Source organism: Pelophylax lessonae, assembly GCF_965119305.1.
Source record: "Pelophylax lessonae genome assembly, chromosome: 9".
In the NCBI taxonomy this organism is placed as follows: domain Eukaryota; kingdom Metazoa; phylum Chordata; class Amphibia; order Anura; family Ranidae; genus Pelophylax; species Pelophylax lessonae.
In genome coordinates, this window is record NC_138776.1 from 255,478,697 (window position 1) to 255,498,313 (window position 19,617).

A 19,617-nucleotide genomic window follows, 5' to 3' on the forward strand; every position below is an offset into this window, starting at 1 on the left:
TGAGCGGTGCCGGGAATTCTGGGACATTATCCAGTAACAGACAAGGGATGTGTCTGGATGGTGACTGTATCATTGTGTGTGTCAGGTTCCTATAAGGTGTCAGGATGTCACTGTCTATTTCTCCATGGAGGAGTGGGAGTATATAGAAGGACACAAGGAACTCTACAAGGACGTTATGGGGGAGAACCGGCCGCCCCTCACATCACCGGGTATGTTGTCATTTTTTCTCTATAGTCCATTGAGGAACATACAATTCCTAAACAACTGGGTTATACTGCCACCTACAGCATAATTGGAGACTAATAAACAGAAAACGTAGATCACCCACATGGGGTATAACCCCTCTCATGTTTGATTTGCATCACTTTGCCCTTAGAGGGATGGAAGTCTCTCTCACCTCTGCTGATCTGAAGACCATTTCCTTGATGGGTTTCTTATTCAATACCCGCTGGTCTGGGTGAACCACCTGTGTTGGCTGCCTGCGTGGTGCCGTATCCTCCCCAAAACTCTACTAAGCTTCAGCTTTAACAGATACAGCAATTAGTCACAGTATAAATAAAATAATACAGAATATAAAAATGGAAAAAAGAAAAGAAGGAGAATGATTTCTTTGTATAAAGGGGTGTGTTGAGTAATATCAACATTATACAAAGCAATTCCGTGCCGCACATCATATACTGTCATTTCAATCTCAGTGTTCAATGTCAAGTTGACCAGTAGGGGGGTTGGAGGGAAGGGATAGTCCACCCCCCCCCCCCTACATAATAAATTGTAACTATATGTTTCAAGCATTCCTTTATCAATTATTTGAATCATATACAGTCAGGTCCATGAATATTGGGACATTGACACAATTATGATCTTTTTGGCTCTATACACCACCACAATATATTTGAAATGAAACAAACAAGATGTGCTTTAACTGCAGACTTTCAGCTTTAATTTGAGGGTATTTACATACAAATCAGGTTAAAGGTGTAGGAATTACAATGGTTTGTATATGTGCCTCCCACTTTTTAAGGGACCAAAAGTAATGGGACAGATTACCAATCATAAATCAAACTTTCACTTTTTAATACTTGGTTGCAAATCCTTTGCAGTCAATTACAGCCTGAAGTCTGGAACGCATAGACATCACCAGACGCTGGGTTTCATCCCTGGTGATGCTCTGCCAGGCCTCTACTGCAACTGTCTTCAGTTCCTGCTTGTTCTTGGGGCATTTTCCCTTCAGTTTTGTCTTCAGCAAGTGAAATGCATGCTCAATCAGATTCAGGTCAGGTGATTGACTTGGCCATTGCATAACATTCCACTTCTTTACCTTAAAAAACTCTTTGGTTGCTTTCGCAGTATGCTTCGGGTCATTGTCCATCTGCACTGTGAAGCGCCGTCCAATGACTTCTGAAGCGTTTGGCTGAATATGAGCAGATAATATTGCCCGAAACACTTCAGAATTCATCCTGCTGCTTTTGTCAGCAGTCACATCATCAATAAATACAAGAGAACCAGTTCCATTGGCAGCCATACATGCCCACGCCATGACACTACCACCACCATGCTTCACTGATGAGGTGGTATGCTTTGGATCATGAGCAGTCCCTTTCCTTCTCCATACTCTTCTCTTCCCATCACTCTGCTACAAGTTGATCTTGGTCTCATCTGACCATAGGATGTTGTTCCAGAACTGTGAAGGCTTTTTTAGATGTTGTTTGGCAAACTCTAATCTGACCTTCCTGTTTTTGAGGCTCACCAATGGTTTACATCTTGTGGTGAACCCTCTGTATTCACTCTGGTGAAGTCTTCTCTTGATTGCTGACTTTGACACACATACACCTACCTCCTGGAGAGTGATCTTGATCTGGCCAACTGTGGTGAAGATGACACACATACACCTCCCTCCTGGAGAGTGTTCTTGATCTGGCCAACTGTTGTGAAGGGTGTTTTCTTCACCAGGGAAATAATTCTTTGCTCATCCACCACAGTTGTTTTCCGTGGTCTTCCGGGTCTTTTGGTGTTGCTGAGCTCACCGGTGCATTCTTTCTTTTGAAGGATGTTCCAAACAGTTGATTTGGCCACACCTAATGTTTTTGCTATCTCTCTGATGAGTTTGTTTTTTTTTTTCAGCCTAATGATGGCTTGCTTCACTGATAGTGACAGCTCTTTGGATCTCATATTGAGAGTTGACAGCAACAGATTCCAAATGCAAATAGCACACTTGAAATGAACTCTGGACCTTTTATCTGCTCCTTGTAAATGGGATAATGAGGGGATAACACACACCTAGCCATGGAACAGCTGAGCAGCCAATTGTCCCATTACTTTTGGTCCCTTAAAAAGTGTTGTAATTCCTACACCGTTCACCTGATTTGGATGTAAATACCCTCAAATTAAAGCTGAAAGTCTGCAGGTAAAGCACATATTGTTTGTTTCATTTCAAATCCATTGTGGTGGTGTATAGAGCCAAAAAGATTAGAATTGTGTCAATGTCCCAATATTTATGGACCTGACTGTAAACCTACGATGGTAGTCTTTCATATGCTGTGTGACCAGGGTCGCATCTACCGTGAGGCAAACAAGGCGTTTGTCTTGGGCGGCATTTTTCAGAGGGGCAGCGCCGCCCCCAGGCAAAAGGGACACTAAAAGCAGTGGCATCGCTGCGGGGGGTGCGAATTGCACCCAGGTGACATCTGCCAGAGGGGTAACATCAGGGGAGGCCGTGGGCTGACCGTTTGGGGACAGGGGAGCAAAGCGGAGGCGGCGGCGGCTGCATCCTCCGAACCAGGAAGTAGCAGGGTGGGTCAGAGTCCCGGGCTGTGATTGTGCCTCAGCAGCATCGCTACACACAGCTGGCAAAAAGGAGCTGGCGGGCTGTTGGAAGGTGAGAGTTGGGTGTCGTTTTGTTTTGGGGGGAGGGGCATGGGAGAACCTCCTGGTGTAGTGTGGGGGGAATAGTGAAGCCCCTTGTCACCCCCTCTCTCTCTTAACCCCCCCTCTCTTTCTTAGCCTCCCTCTCCCCCCCTCTCATCCCACCTCTTTCCCCCTCCCTCTCTCTCCCCCACCTCTTCCCCTCTCTCTCTCTCTCATCCAACCTCTTTCCCCCTCCCCCTCTCTCTCTCTCTCACCCAACCTCTTCCCCCCCTTCTCTCTCTCATCCTACCTCTTTACTCCCTCCCTCTCTCACCCCCTCTCTCTCTCTCACCCCTCCCTCTCTCTCTCATCCCACCTCTTTCCCCCTCCCTCACTCTCTCACCCCCTCTCTCTGTCACCCCGCCTCCCCCCCCCCTCTAATCCCACCTCTTTCCCCCTCCCTCACTCTCTCACCCCCTCTCTCTCTCACCCCACCTCTCCCCCCCTCTCACTCTCTCAGCCCCTTTCTCTCTCTCTCTTTCTCACCCCCCTCCCCCCCCCTCTGCCCCCCTCTCTCTCTCACCCCTCTCTCTCCCTCCACCTCTTCCCCTCTCTCTCCCCCCACCAATTTTCCCCTTCCTCTCTTTCACCCCCCCCCCCTCTCATTCCCCCACCTTCCCCTCCCTCTCTTATCCTGCCTCTCTCATCCTCCCTGTCTCACACTCTCTTTTTTTCTCCCTCTACCTCTTAAAGTGGTGGAGCCTAAAGAGGAGAAGTTTACCAATGAATGGGTGGTTCTTAAACAGGAAGGGGTGGGGCAAATTTAGATGGGGGGAGGGGCGCCCAATTTTAGTCTTGCCTAGGGCAGCACGAAACCAAAACTCACCACTGTGTGTAACAATGCAAGGCCCTGCCACGGTGTGAGATCAGGAAAGTCTCACTTGTCACAGTGCCATGCTGTACGGGCCCCCTCCTGATAGAGTTCTCCCAGCACCTCGGGTTCTTGGGAACTCAGACTCCCTCCAGCCCCCCTGGACTCCAACATGTGGGTCTCATCTTCTGAGAACGTCCCCCTCCCTGGCTGGAGCACACCACTATCTTCACACAAAGGCTGTGTGTCCAGCTGCTAGGAGCTGTCAAAAGACCTGGCCTGATACGACTCTGCATACCTGTGCACTCACACAGGCTGCAGGCGTCCAGCGAAGCCCAGACACAGGATTGAAGGTTTAGTCTCACCCAAGACTCTTTGGAACCTTCAAACTCCACGCCCCGACCTGGGATTACAAAACTCTGAGAAAACTCACAATCCTCACACTGGAACTGGAGCCTCTCCTGTCTTTTCCATAACCCTTTCCTAATCCCACACAACATGACAGGGCCTTGAATCATCACACACACACAGTGGTTGAATTCGGTTTTGTGCTGCCGTAGGCAAGACTAAAATTGGGCCCCTATGATTAAGGCCTGATGGCCGAAACGCGTTGGATTTTTATTTGACTGTTGTTCATGTGCTAAAATAAAGGATATTTTAGCCGATGTCCATAGCACCAGCCTTTCTATTTTTTTGTATGGATTACATGGAGGTTTACACAGACCTCACAGGCTGGGTGCTGTGTGCTTGAGGCTCACCAGACATTGCAAGGAGGAAGAAGTGTTTCAAAATTGGGCCACCCCCATCTAAATTTGTCCCACCTCTTCCTGTTTAAGACCCACCCCTTCTTCTGTAAACTGCACCCCTTCCTCTTTTGGCTCCACCTCTTCCTATTAAAGCCCCACCACTTCAGAGGTGGTTGGGGGGGGGGGTGATGAGAGAGAGAGAGAGAGAGAGAGAGAGAGGGGGGGGGTTGAGACAGAAGGAGGGTTCAATATTAGAATAGCAAAGAGAAACTGAAAACCTATGTAAAAATCATCATCATGCCCATGGTCTTTGACCATCTCCGGTTCTGTGTTTGCTGTCTGCAACACTGAATATTACGTGTGGCCCTTTGGCAATGTCAGGGGCCGCACTTAAGGCTCCCCCTTTACCAAGAATGTTGACCACCACTGTCCTAAACGATTGATCTCTAAAAATGAAATATTAGAAGAGCAAAGAGAGACGTGAAAAAGACCATTTATAAAGAATATAAGTTATGAATTCTATCTATTCTACTGTAATATTTCCTTATAAGGGCATGGAGATATTAAAGAATGGTATCTTATGTTTATCTGCTGTGATTGGTTGGACGTGGTGAGCTTTAAAGTGAGATTGAATCAGTCAAAACTGTTTTTTTAAGGACTTGGCAGCCCACTTCTATCGAAAAAAGTTCAAAGCAAAGTTCAGACAGTGGTAAAGTTCACCGACCAGTTCCTCTGTGTCCCTACCTGCGCCATTCTCGATAGTTCTTTGCACGATACTAGAGATCGCTGCTAGAACAGGGCAATAGGGAAACACATATGAGTTCTGAAGGGGCCTTGAGGGGCACACAAAAAGTGTCAAAGGGCCACATGTGGCCCCTGGGCTTCAGGTTGGGCGCCAGATGTTTAGGACTTTTCACACACATTCATATAGGCAAATAACAGCACTTCTGCCAATGAGGAGATACTATAAGCCATGGGTCCTCAACCTGTGGCCCTTCAGTTGTTGCAGACCTACAAGTCCTATGAGGCATTGCAAGGTTGACAGTTACAAGCATGACTCCCAAAGGCAGTGGCATGATGGGACTTGTAGTTCTGCAACAACTGGATGGCCACAGGTGGAGCACCCATGCCATAGGTAAACCAGTAACTCAAATGTATTTCTATTCAACAGATTCACCTGAAAGGCTTGAGGTGGCACAGCTGTGCCGTGCTGTAAAGGAGGAATCGGAGTCTATCAAATTTGTCGGGGGAGTTAATACAGAGACAGAGAACACAACAGTCACCATAAATCAGGAATCGGAGCTCAAAGAAGATCTTGTGGGAGGAGATGGAACATTAGTAGACCATGACCAGGCTGAGGAACATCAACTAGTCCATAATGAATCAGACCACAAAGAAGATCTTGTGGGAGGGTATGGAACATTAGTAGACCAGGACCAGGCTGAGGAACATCAGCAAGTCCATAAGAAATCAGAGCACAAAGAAGATCTTGTGGAAGGAGATGCAACATTAGTAGACCAGGCTGAGGAACATCAGCAAGTCCATACAAGCCCAAAACTGTACACGTGTTCTGAGTGCAAGAAAGCTTTTCGGGAAAAGACAAAGCTTAAAAGACACCTAAAGGTCCACACCGGGGAAAAGCCGTTTCCATGCAAAGAGTGCGGGAAGTGTTTTGCGGAGAAATCGACGCTTCAGAGACACTCGCGGTCTCACTCCAAGGAGCGGCCGTACCCTTGTCCCACGTGTGGGAAGAGCTTCATCAGGAGGAGCACTCTCATCATCCACCTCCGGATCCACACGGGGGAAAAGCCTTATGTGTGCAGAGAATGCGGGAGGGGCTTCAACCAGAACTTCGACCTTAAAAAACACGAGCTGGCCCACACGGGGCAGAAACAGTATTCCTGCGAGGAGTGCGGCAAGCGCTTTGCGCAGAAGCGGTCGCTGGCCCAACACAAGCAGGTTCACACAGGGGAGAAGCCCCACGTGTGTGCTGTGTGCGGAATGAGCTTCCCCCATCGTTTGCTCCTCGTTGTTCACAAGACGACTCATTCCGGCGAGAAACCTTTTAAGTGCTCCGAGTGCGGGAGTTGCTTTTCCCGAAGGACGCACCTCATCGTTCACCAGAAACTCCACGCTGGGGAGAAGCCCTTTGCCTGCTCCGAGTGTGGGAAGAGTTTCTCCAGCAACTTGCGTCTTCAGACTCACAAGAGGATTCATTCCGCCGATCACTCCTATTCGTGTTCAGAGTGCAACAAATCCTTTCTCCACAAATCAAAGCTGATCCTGCACCAGGTGATTCATACCGGGGAACGGCCCTTTTCATGCCCCGATTGCGGGAAGTGCTTTCCCCGTAAGGGAGAACTGACTGTTCACCAGAGGAGGCATCTGGTCGAGAAGCCGTATTCGTGTTCCTGGTGTGGAAAATCCTTCCACTTGAACTCGGCGCTGGTCAACCACCAACGAATCCACACGGGGGAACGGCCTTATACTTGCTCTGAATGTGAGAAGTGTTTCACCAGGCGTGGAGCACTGACTGCCCACCAGAGGACACACACTGGGGAGAAGCCATATACGTGTTCAGAGTGTGGGAAATCCTTTACCCAGAAGACGGGACTCAACACGCATCGGCGAATCCACACTGGTGAAAGGCCTTATGTGTGTCCGGACTGTGGGAAGTCCTTTACGCGCCGTTCCTACCTCAGTCAACACCAGAAGGCCCACTTGTCAGAGAGTTCACTTCCCAGTTAGCATACCTGTTATTTGGCAGCATAATACAAGGGTTCTTCAAAAAGTTTCTGCACTTTTATTAACTCTATTATATATATAAATGTGTGGGAACTTTTTGAAGAACATTATGCTGCCAATTATTCTTCAAAAAGTTTCTACACTTTAGTTAACTCTAATATATATATATTGTGAGGGGTTAGCTCGGTAGCGGGGTTCGTTACACAGAGAGACAGCCGAGGAGTGGTTGAAAACAACGGTCTATGGTTTATTCTTCCAATTTTCTTCAAACAAGTGCATGCATCCAAAACAGCATAAAACAAACATAAAATAAACCCTGGCCAATTGGGGCGTCTACCTTCACACACAGGAACCTACCTATGGAGTCTGTCCCAACCTACTGCTGGGCAAACACTGCTGGTCATACAGCAGAAAACCAATAGTCTTTGTTTTCTTTTCACACAGAAAAAATCCAACACTTCACCTTCAGAAGTCTTTAAGCTCACTGCTCTCCTTAACGCACACAGCTCCAGGAGGCATTCAGCTCACTGCTCTCCTTAAAGCACACAGCTCCAGGAGGCATTCAATCAGTAGTCATCCTCTGGATAATTTATAGAGGCTTAATTGCCTAATCCTGAATAGCTGAAGCTTTTTCAACGTCCTTACACCTTTCTGGCTACCTCTGCAGCCGACACCCTATAGTAATTGGTGAATTGTCTAAACAAGGCAGAAATGTATCTCCCGTCTGTGACAACCCCCACAGATTTACCTGACTTCCTGTCACAATATATATATATTTATTTATATTTATATATATATCAAAGTGTGGAAACTTTTTGAAGACCCCTCGTATTTTTTCCATTTGAAATAGAACAAATAACATTTCTAACTTGGGACTGGAAGAGACTTTTTTTTTCTTGATGACCTTGATCAAGCCTATAGCATGCTGCCTTCAAGCATGGGTGCTTGCTTTGCAAATTGAGTTTCCTGGCTGTGCCCTGTGTCATATTGTAATGTTTTGATAAATAAAGATGCACTTTCAAATAACAATGATCTAATTGGGAAAAAAAAAATTATACAAGGGTCATTTATCTTTCAATTTGCGTGTCCTTTTTGTTTTTTTAAAAAAATATGTACGTGTATTGGTACCAGTATACGATATTATAAAGCCTAATATTGATGCCAGTTTACGCAGTAATGAAGCCTAGTATTGATGCCAGTTTATGCAGTAATAAAGCCTGGTATTGATGCTAGTCTACGCAGTAATAACCCCTAGTATTGGTGCCAGTTTACGCAGTAATAAAGCCCAGTTTATGCAGTTATAACCTCTAGTATTGGTGCCAGTTTATGCAGTTATAACCCCTAGTATTGGTGCCAGTTTACACAATAATTACCCCTAGTATTGGCTCCAGTTTACACAGTAATTACACCTAGTATTGGTGCCAGTTTACGCAATAATAACCCCTTGTATTGGTGCCAGTTTACGCAGTAATAACCCCTAGATTTGTTGCCAGTTTATGCAGTAATAAAACGTTGTATTGGTGCCAGTATATGCAGTTATAAAGCCTAATATTGATGCCAGTTTACGCAGTAATAAAGCCTAGTATTGGTGCCAGTTTACGCAGTAATAAAGCCTGGTATTGATGCTAGTATACGCAGTAATAACCCCTAGAATTGGTGCCAGTTTACTCAATAATTACCCCTAGTATTGGTGCCAGTTTATGCAGTAATAACCCCTAGTATTGGTTCCAGTTTACGCAGTAATTGCCCCTAGTTTTGGTGCCAGTTTACGCAATAATAACCCCTTGTATTGGTGCCAGTTTACGCAGTAATAACCCCTAGATTTGTTGCCAGTTTATGCAGTAATAAAACGTTGTATTGGTGCCAGTATACGAAGTTATAAAGCCTAATATAGATGCCAGTTTACGCAGTAATAAAGCCTAGTATTGGTGCCAGTTTACGCAGTAATAAAGCCTAGTATTGGTGCCAGTTTACGCAGTAATAAAGCCTAGTATTGATGCTAGTTTACGCAGTAATAAAGCCTAGTATTGGTGCCAGTTTACGCAGTAATAAAGCCTAGTATTGGTGCCAGTTTACGCAGTAATAAAGCCCAGTATTGATGCCATACTCTCAGCGTGGAGGAGGTAGGGAAGAATAGTGAGACCAGCCAACCACAGTGATGAAAGTGTTAATGCCAGCCACGACAGTGGCGGTGGTCTTAACACTTTTATCAACTTCATGGGAGATCTTTATGATTTTCCCGCAAGTTTCCTGATGCGCTACAGTACAGCGCATCTCTCTGTCCGGGACTCCTTCCTTCTGCCACACCGCAGCGAAACTAAGGGGGAAGGCTGCTACAGCGCACCTCTCCATCCGGGACTCATGCTCCTACAGCAGGGGTGCCCAACCTTTTGAAGAGCGAGGGCAACTTTGGCGTCTTGGTAACGGATGCATTTGGCTCGCGGGCCAAAATAAGTGAAGGGGGCAGATGAAAGGTCTGTGTCCACTCAGCATATGCAGAGCAGACATGGACACAGCCCGCTCTACTCTATGGGCCCTCTGATCTTCCCAGACAGAAGGACATAGATCCCCTTCTGTTTTCTAAGTGGATCGGATTGGAGAAAGGCGGGTGTAAACAGATATAAGTCCGTTTACATCTGCCGGTCTATAGAGGTGAATGGAGGGTTCAATTGGGTCCGCCTGAAAAACAGACAGGTGGACCCTATTGGACCAATTGTGTGAAAGGGGCTTAAGGCTGCTTTCACATGGATGCACTGCAGTTTACCTGCCCCTCAACTGACCCACTTCTTCCTCAGGATTCCTGCAGGTATCGCTGGTGGCTTCTGTCCCCCAGGGGGGTATGGCTGCTGGCTGTTCTCCAGGGCTGGTACTGCTGGTGGGTTCTGCTGGCTGGTACTGCTGGCTAGTACTGTTGGCGGGTACTGCTGGCGGGTACTGCCGGCAGGTATTGCTGGTGGGAACTGTTGCTGTGTACTGCTGCCTGCTACTGCTGGCTGGTACTGCTGGCGAGTACTGTTGGTGGGTACTGAATTCTGAGATCTAAGTCCTGGCTTGTGTGTTCCTAGTTTTATGTTCCAAGTTCTGTTTCGAGTTCAGTGATCCGAGTTCCGAAATCTGAGATCCAAGTCCTGGCTTGCATGTTCTGAGTAGCATGTTACAGATTCGTGGGGCCCAAATTCTGTGTTTCAAGTTCAGTGATCCGAATTCTGAGATTTAAGTCCTTGCTTGCGTGTTCTGAGAACCATGTTCCAAATTCTGACATCCAAGTTCTGTGTTTCGAGTTCAGTGATCCGAGTTCCAAATTCTGAGATCTAAGTCCTTGCTTGCGTGTTCTGAGAATAATGTTCCAAATTCTGAGATCCAAGTTCTGTTTCGAGTTCAGTGATCCAAGTTCAGAAATCTGAGATCCAAGTCCTGGCTTGCGTGTTCTGAGTACCATGTAACAGATTCGGAGATCGAAGTTCTGTGTTTCGAGTTCAGTGATCCGAATTCTGAGATCTAAGTCCTTGCTTGCGTGTTCTGAGAACCATGTTCCAAATTCTGAGATCCAAGTTCTGTGCTTTGAGTTCAGTGATCCGAGTTACGAATTCTGAGATCTAAGTCCTTGCTTGTGTGTTCTGAGAACCATGTTCCAAATTCTGAGATCCAAGTTCTGTGTTTCAAGTTCAGAGATCCAATTTCCGAATTCTGAGATCTAAGACCTTGCTTGCATGTTCTGAGATCCATGTTCCAAATTCTGACATCCAAGTCCTGTGTTTCGAGTTCAGTGATCCGAGTTCCAAATTCTGAGATCTAAGTCCTTGCTTGCGTGTTCTGAGAATAATGTTCCAAATTCTGAGATCCAAGTTCTGTTTCGAGTTCAGTGATCCGAGTTCTGAATTCTGAGATCAAAGTCCTGGCTTGCATGTTCTGAGCACCATGTTACAGATTCGGAGATCCCAATTCTGTGTTTCGAGTTCAGTGATCCGAATTCTGAGATCTAAGTTCTGTGCTTTGAGTTCAGTGATCCGAGTTCCGAATTCTGAGATCTAAGTCCTTGCTTGTGTGTTCTGAGAACCATGTTCCAAATTCTGAGATCCAAGTCCTCTGTTTCGAGTTCAGTGATCCGAGTTCTGAATTCTGAGATCTAAGTCCTTGCTTGCGTGTTCTAAGAACAATGTTCCAAATTCTGAGATCCAAGTTCTGTGTCTCGAGTTCAGTGATCCAAGTTCAGAATTCTGAGATCCAAGTCCTGGCTTGAGTGTTCTGAGTATCATGTTACAGATTTGAAGATCCAAGTTCTGTGTACTGAATTCCGAATACCAAGTTCAGGGTTTCATGTTCTGAGTTTTGAGTTAGAAAATCCAAATTTCCGAAATCTAAATTCCAAGATCCGAATTCTGATTCTGTCACAATGCCAGGATAAAGCTGGTGCAATGGCCATGATAACGTGGCAATTTAAAAAGCTGTCATATTTGACAGGCAGTGAGTTGGTTCTCCTATTATATCCAAGATAAGATAGCTTCTACCTAGTCATCTAGGTTTCAGAGTTCTATATAGCCTCTAATGCTTGAACATTACTGCTCAGCACTCCCATCTAGTGGCCAACTTTGCTAACTGCACCGTTTTGCTCCTATGGGATTTTCAGTGAGGACTCGCGCGCCCCCTGGTGACCATTATTGGAAGCAAAATAACACATACACGTGCGAGGACGCTAGGCCGGAAGTCAGAGGAGTGAAACGCAAAACCAGGAAGCCTGGAACGCAAAAAAAAAAATCAGGAAGTCAAATTACAAACCGGAAGTGGGGGAGATAAGCTGGAATGTGGGAGCTGTTTGGTTTCCTTTGGAACCCAGAAGGTATTTTTATAGTATTTTTTGATAGTTTTGCCTTTTTTATTATTATATTACTGGAGTTAAAAATAATATTTATGTCATAATATACTTTACACTTTGTTATCCCCATCAGATAGGATGTCTGTTCGGTTGTTTAGTTCTTTGAAGGTTTAGGAAGGTGGGAAAGCGAGATTTACAGGAAGCCCACCAATGAAGATGGAGAGCGATGGCTGGACCCAGATTACTGAGAGGATATTACACCTCACCCTGGATATACTCTACCTGCTGACCGGAGAGGTGAGGGGGATTCTGGGAGGTCACATGACATCACTCTTATCTCTATTAATAAAACACAGAGCTGACCGGAGAGGTGAGGAGGATTCTGGGAGGTCACATGACATCACTCTTATCTCTATTAATAAAACACAGAGCTGACTGGAGAGGTGAGGAGGATTCTGGGAGGCCACATGACATCACTCTTATCTCTATTAATAAAACACAGACCTGACCGGAGAGGTGAGGAGGATTCTGGGAGGTCACATGACATCACTGTAACGGACCGTTTCAGCAGACAAGGGGTTAAAATCTGTTTAGGCGATATGCCCCTTTCTGAGAAACAGGCACAGCTACTTGCAGGATACCAAACTCCCGAACTGGATACAAAATAGCAGTCCAACCTGGAACCTCACGAATAGCTGCTAGCAGACGAACAGGAAAAGCATACATCAGCTTACACTCCTAGCAATCAGTCTCCAACAGCATACAGTGAATCCCCCCAAGAACGAGACAAAGCTCCGAGTTGAGGGTAAAACATAAAACACAGACCTGACCGGAGAGGTGAGGAGGATTCTGGGAGGTCACATGACATCACTCTTATCTCCATTAATAAAACACAGACCTGACCGGAGAGGTGAAAGTTATGTATTTTCAATGCTTATTATCTCATTATTTAGGAATATGGACCTATAAAGAAGAAGCCCAATGATCCTCCACCCCACTCCCTGACAGCAGAGAGAAGGAACGAGAAGAAGATCCTAGAAGTCACCCAGAAGATCATTGAACTGCTGACAGGAGAGGTGAGCGGTGCCGGGAATTCTGGGACATTATCCAGTAACAGACAAGGGATGTGTCTGGATGGTGACTGTATCATTGTGTGTGTCAGGTTCCTATAAGGTGTCAGGATGTCACTGTCTATTTCTCCATGGAGGAGTGGGAGTATATAGAAGGACACAAGGATCTCTACAAGGACGTCATGATGGAGGACCGGCCGCCCCTCACATCACCGGGTATGTTGTCATTTATTTTTCTCTATTATCCATTGAGGGACATAGGATTCGTAGACAACTGGGTTATTCTGCTTCTGGGGCACTAAAAAAAAAAATGTCGACCAGTCCTATGAGACATAGCCCCTCCCATGCCTGGCTTGCTTCATTTTTTTGCTTGTGCCTTTAAGATGTGTTTCTCAGCTCTGCTGATTTGAAGACCATTCTTTTCAATCAACAGAAGCCGGTTTCAGATCAGGCTTTGCCAGTTTTATAAAATTTACTGTACATATAATACTATATATATATATATACATACGCTTACCAGGCCACTTTATTAGGTACACCTTGCTAGTGTCGGGTTGGACCCCCTTTTGCCTTCAGAAATGCCTTCATTCTTGGTGGCATAGATTCAACAAGGTGTTGGAAACGTTCCTCAGAGATTTTGGTCCATACTGACATGATAACATCACGCAGTTGCTGCAGATTTGTTGGCTGCACATCCATGATGCCAATCCCCCCTTCCACCACTTCCCAGAGGTGCTCTATTGGATGAGATGTGGTGAGTGTGGAGGCCATTGAAGTACAGTGACCTCATTGTCATGGTGAAGAAACCAGTGGTGAGATGATTGGAGCTTTGTGACATGGTGCATTATCCTGCTGGAAGGAGCCATCAGAAGATGGGTGCACTGTAGTCATAAAGTGATGGACATGGTCACCAACAATACTCAGGTAGGCTGTCGCCTAAAATCATGCTCAATTGGTACTATGGGGTCCAAAATGTGCCAAGAAAATATCCCCCACACCATTACACCACCACCACCAGCCTAAACCGGTGATACAAGGCAGGATGGGTCCATGACACCAAATTCTGACCCGACCATCTGAATGTCACAGCTGAAATCGAGACTCATCAGACCAGGCAACGTTTTTCCAGTCTTCTATTGTCCAATTTTGGTGCGCCTGTGCCAATTGTAGTCTCAGTTTCCTGTTCTTAGCTGACAGGAGTGGCACCGGTGTGGTCTTCGCCCGCTGTAGCCCACCTGCTTCAAAGTTCGATGTATTGTGCATTCAGAGATGATATTCTGCATACCTTGGATGTAACGAGTGGTTATTTGAGTTACTGTTGCCTTTCTATCATCTGGAACCAGTCTGCCCATTCTCCTCTGACATCAACAAGGCATTTTCCTCCACACAACTGCCGCTCACTGGATATTTTCTCTTTTTCCCACCATTCTCTGTAAACCTGAGAGATGGTTGTGTGTGAAAATCCCAGAAACACTCAGACCAGCCCATCTGCCACCAACAACCATGCCACGTTCAAAGTCACCTAAATCCCCCTTCTTCCCCATTTTGATGCTCAATTTGATGCTCAAAATGTTCCTACACTTTTTGTAACTCTATTATATGTATAAATGTGTGGAAACTTTTGGAAGACTCCTCGTATTATGCTGCCAAATGTTCTTCAAAAGGTTTCTACACTTTTAGTAACTCTATTATATATGTAAATGTGTGGAAACTTTTTGAAGAACATTGGCCCTGCCCCTGACGACGTCATCGCTGACGAAACGCGTTGGATGGGACTTGTCTATTGGCGGCATATATGGAAGCATGCAGCATTACATATACACAACTGCCGCTCAGTGGATATTTTCTCTTTTCCCCACCATTCTCTGTAAACCCGAGAGATGGCTGTGCGTGAAAATCTCAGAAATACTCAGACCAGCCCGTCTGCCACCAACAACCATGCCACGTTCAAAGTCACCTAAATCCCCCTTCTTCCCCATTTTGATGCTCGATTTGAACTTCAACAAGTCGTCTTCACCACTTCTAGATGCCTAAATGCATTGAGTTGCTGCCATGTGATTGGCTGATTAGCCATTTGTGTTACCAAGCAATTGAACGGGTGTACCTAACAAAGTGGCCGGTGAGTGTATCCAGTATAACACACAAAATACACATTAATTTCCCTCTGAAGTCAGTGGATGGCCTTAGTTTTTGCTCCTTGCCCCACTGAGTTAGATGCAGAAAAATCGAAACCAGCATAATGTGCAATCATATAGGCAAGTCATAGCACCTCTACCAATGAGGAGACACTGTGAGCAAACCGGTAACCGGAATGTATTTCTATTCAACAGATTTATATGAAGGACTTGAGATGGCACAACCTGGCCGGGCTATGAAGAAGGAATCGGACTCTGTTGAGGAACCAAATCTGTTTGACGAGGGTGTTGATACAGAACCTGAGAACACAACAGTCCCCGTAAAAGAGGAACCGGAGTACAAAGAAGATCTTGATGATGGAAATTGTTGGACTTTTAGGACTCAGAACCCAACATCTAAAATGAAGGAGAAATCTTCTCACCATGGAAATATCCCCATTGTTGAGAGACCTACAGGGTTTGCTCCTATTATAAAGGAGATCACTCTGGAAGCAGAACACATGTCTTTACATAAAGAAAGATCTTCTCCAGAGGTCAAAGGCGACCTTTTAGAACAAAATATACAACTTGATTCGACGTCGTCTTGGGATGGAGACAGGACAGCAATGGAAGAAAATGAGATCTCTGTTGAAGTCCACAGAGATCCAAGTGAAATATATGCTCAACCAGCATGTCCATCGAAACCACCATTAGAGAAAAAGACCTACAGTGACGACGGGTGCAAAAACACCCTCACCAGCAGTTCCGACATCCTACAACACCAACCAAAGCACAAAGGGCCACGTTTGGGAGTTGGAACAATTTTAGGCCAAGCTGAGAAGCTTGAGAAACATCAGCAAGCCCATACAAGTCTGAAACTGTACTCGTGCCCCGAGTGTGAGATGACTTTTCGGGTAAGGTCAAAGCTTAGAAGGCACCAAAAGATTCACACCGGGGAAAAGCCATTTTCATGCAAGGACTGCGGGAAGTGTTTTACGGAGAGATGGAATCTTAAGAGTCACTCACGGACCCACTCAAAGGAGAAGCCAGAGGTCAAAGGTGACCTTTTAGAACCAAATATACAGCTTGATTCTGCGTCATTTTGGGATGGAGACAGGACAGCAATAGAAGAAAAGGAGATCTCTGCTGAAGTTCACAGAGATCCACATGAAATATATGCTCAACCAGCATGTCCATCGAAACCACCAGAGAAAAAGACCTACAGTGACGACGGGTGCAAAAACACCCTCACCAGCAGTTCCGACATCCTACAACACCAACCGAAGCACAAAGGGCCTCGTTCTCTGCCACGTTTGGGAGTTGGAACAACTTTAAGCCAAGCGGAGAAGCTTGAGAAGCATCGGCAAGCCCATACAAGTCTGAGACCTACAGGGTTTGCTCCTATTAAAAAGAAGATCAATCTGGAAGCAGAACACACGTCTTTACGTAAAGAAAGATCTTTTCCAGAGGTCAAATTTGACCTTTTAAAACAAAATATACAGCTTGATTCTACGTCGTTTTGGGATGGAGACAGGACAGCAATGGAAGAAAATGAGATCTCTGTTGAAGTCCACAGAGATCCAAGTGAAATATATGCTCAACCAGCATGTCCATCGAAATCACCATCAGAGAAAAAGACCTACAGTGATGACGGGTGCAAAAACACCCTCACCAGCAGTTCCGACATCCTACAACACCAACCGAAGCACAAAGGGCCTCGTTCTCTGCCATGTTTGGGAGTTGGAACAATTTTAGGCCAAGCTGAGAAGCTTGAGGAGCATCAGCAAGCCCATACAAGTCTGAAACTGTACTCGTGCCCCGAGTGTGAGATGACTTTTCGGGTAAGGTCAAAGCTTAGAAGGCACCAAAAGATTCACACTGGGGAAAAGCCATTTTCATGCAAGGACTGCGGGAAGTGTTTTACAGAGAGATGGAATCTTAAGAGTCACTCGCGGACCCACTCAAAGGAGAAGCCATTTTCGTGCAAGGAGTGTGGGAAGTGTTTTATGGAGAGATCGACGCTTAAGATCCATTTGCGGTCTCACTCCAAGGAGAGGCCGTACTCGTGTCCTACTTGCGGGAAGAATTTCATCTGGAAAAGCAGCCTCGTTATCCACCTTCGGAGTCACACGGGGGAAAAGCCCTACGTGTGCTCGGAATGCGGGAGGGGCTTCAACCAGAAGTTTGGTCTAAAAAAGCACCAGATCACTCACAATTGTTTTTCCAAAAGGACCCACCAAAAACTCCATTCTGGGGAGAAACCCTTTGCCTGCTCCGAATGCGGGAAGAGTTTCTCCACTAACTTGAGTCTTCAAACTCACAAGAAAATACATCCTGTAGACCACTCCTATTCGTGTTCGGAATGTGGCAAATCCTTCCTCTATGAATCAGAGCTGATCCTCCACAAGGTGACTGATAATGGGGAGCGGCCTTTTTCATGCTCCGAGTGCGGGAAGTGTTTTCCCTGTAAAGGAGAACTGACGGTTCACCAGAGAAGCCATCTGGTGGAAAAGCCGTATTTGTGTTCCTGGTGTGGAAAATCCTTCCACTTGAACTCGGCCCTGGTTATTCACCAACGGATCCACACGGGGGAACGGCCTTATTCTTGCTCCGAGTGCGGGAAGTGTTTTAACCAACGTGGGGCACTGACGGCCCACCGGAGGACACACACTGGAGAAAAACCATATAGGTGTTCAGAGTGCGGGAAATCCTTTACTACAAAGACGGGACTGAACACCCATAAACGAACACACACTGGGGAACGGCCTTATGCTTGTTCAGACTGTGGGAAGTCCTTTACGCGCCGTTCCTACCTCACTCAACACCAGAAGGTCCACTCGTCTGAGAGTTGACTTCCCAATTAGCATACCTGTTATTTGGCAGCATAATACGAGGGTTCTTCAAAAAGTTTCTGCACTTTTGGTAACTCTATTATATATATAAATGTGTGGAAACTTTTTGAAGACTCCTTGTATTAGGCTGCCAAATGTTCTTCAAAAAGTTTCTACACTTTTGGTAACTCTATTGTATATATAAATGTGTGGAAACTTTTTGAAGACTCCTCGTATTAGGCTGCCAAATGTTCTTCAAAAAGTTTCTACACTTTTGGTATCTCTATTGTATATATAAATGTGTGGAAACTTTTTGAAGAACATTGGCTCTGCCCCTGACGACGTCATCGCTGACGAAACGCATTGGGTGGGACTGGGACTTGTCTATTGGCAGCATATATGGAAGCATGCAGCATTACATATACATACAATATATATATATATATATATATATATATAGAGAGAGAGAGAGAGAGAGAGAGAGATATATATATATATATCTATATATATAGATATATATATGTATACTACCAAAAGTATTGGGACGCCTGCCTTTACACGCACATGAACTTTAATGGCATCCCAGTCTTAGTCTGTAGGGTTCAATATTGAGTTGGCCCACCCTTTGCAGCTATAACAGCTTCAACTCTTCTGGGAAGGCTGTCCACAAGGTTTAGGAGTGTGTCTATGGGAATGTTTGACCATTCTTCCAGAATTGCATTAGGGAGGTCAGGATTTGATGTTGGATGAGAAGGCCTGGCTCGCAGTCTCCACTTTAATGCATCCCAAAGGTGTTCTGTTGGGTTGCGGTCAGGACTCTGTGCAGACCGGACAAGGTCCTCCACCCCAAACTCGCTCATCCATGTCTTAATGGACCTTGCTTTGTGCACTGGTCCAAATGATTTGGTGGAGGGGGGATTATGGTATGGAGATGTTTTTCAGGGGTTGGGCTTGGTCCCTTAGTCCCAGTGAAGGGAACTCTTAAGGCGTCAGCATACCAAGACGTTTTGGACAATTTCATGCTCCCAACTTTGTGGGAAGAGTTTGGGGATGGCCCCTTCCTGTTCCAACATGACTGCACACCAGTGTACAAAGCAAGGTCCATAGAAGCCCTAAGGGGGAGTTTCTCCACCTAAATGCGTTGGATGTTTTTTAGTAATAAATGAATTTGGAATTTTTTATCCTTTTATCTGGTGCTCCTTTAATTTTGTGCATGTTTTTTTGTTTTCATTTCTATTTGGAAGGGCCTTTTTGGTCTCATGATCTTGATCATATGCTTGCCTTCAAACATACTGGGCTTTGTAGGAGCAGCCTCAGCTTGCTTTGCAATTTGATTGTCATGGACCTGCCCCGTGTCAGATTGTATTTATATGTATTTAAGTTTTGATAATTAAGGATGGGAACATTTTGGGCTTTAATAGAATTTAATTTTAATAAAATTTAATTTAATTTATTTTGCGCTAAAAACGATACAATGCAGAAACATTTTTTTTTGCACAGTTGACATTGTAATTTGTATGTGATTTTCTGTTACTTTTTCTGTAAAATTAAAAATGTACATCAAGTTCAGACATTGTCAAATT

General features: G+C 45.4%; 3 protein-coding genes across 4 annotated transcripts in view; 2 read left to right on the forward strand and 1 right to left on the reverse strand.

The window, feature by feature from the left end:
* LOC309562733 (uncharacterized protein) overlaps nt 1-19,617 on the reverse strand; it is an 86,259-nt gene that overhangs the window by 30,610 nt on the left and 36,032 nt on the right. The gene's annotated exons all lie outside the window — the stretch shown is intronic.
* The window catches only part of LOC309564386 (uncharacterized protein), a 114,899-nt gene that overhangs the window by 1,613 nt on the left and 93,669 nt on the right, over nt 1-19,617 (forward strand). The window contains exons 3-4 of the mRNA XM_082269013.1: nt 13,182-13,305; nt 15,420-18,050. Of these exons, the coding sequence (XP_082125139.1) occupies nt 13,182-13,305; nt 15,420-18,050 (2,755 nt within the window). The remainder of the gene's footprint in view (nt 1-13,181; nt 13,306-15,419; nt 18,051-19,617) is intronic.
* Nucleotides 12-7,233, forward strand: LOC309562689 (uncharacterized protein). The gene is made up of 2 exons (XM_082266971.1): nt 12-209; nt 5,633-7,233. Exons 1-2 carry the CDS (start codon nt 125-127, stop codon nt 7,207-7,209), a joined length of 1,662 nt encoding a protein of 553 aa, XP_082123097.1. The 5' UTR covers nt 12-124; the 3' UTR covers nt 7,210-7,233.

What these genes read in the sequence shown, in the direction of transcription:
- LOC309562689 (XM_082266971.1), top strand. Translation starts at nt 125, where the DNA reads ATGGAGGAGTGGGAGTATATAGAAGGACACAAGGAACTCTACAAGGAC. An exon ending in GCCGCCCCTCACATCACCGG is followed by an intron (nt 210 to 5,632) that starts GTATGTTGTCAT and finishes TCTATTCAACAG; the next exon opens with ATTCACCTGAAAGGCTTGAG.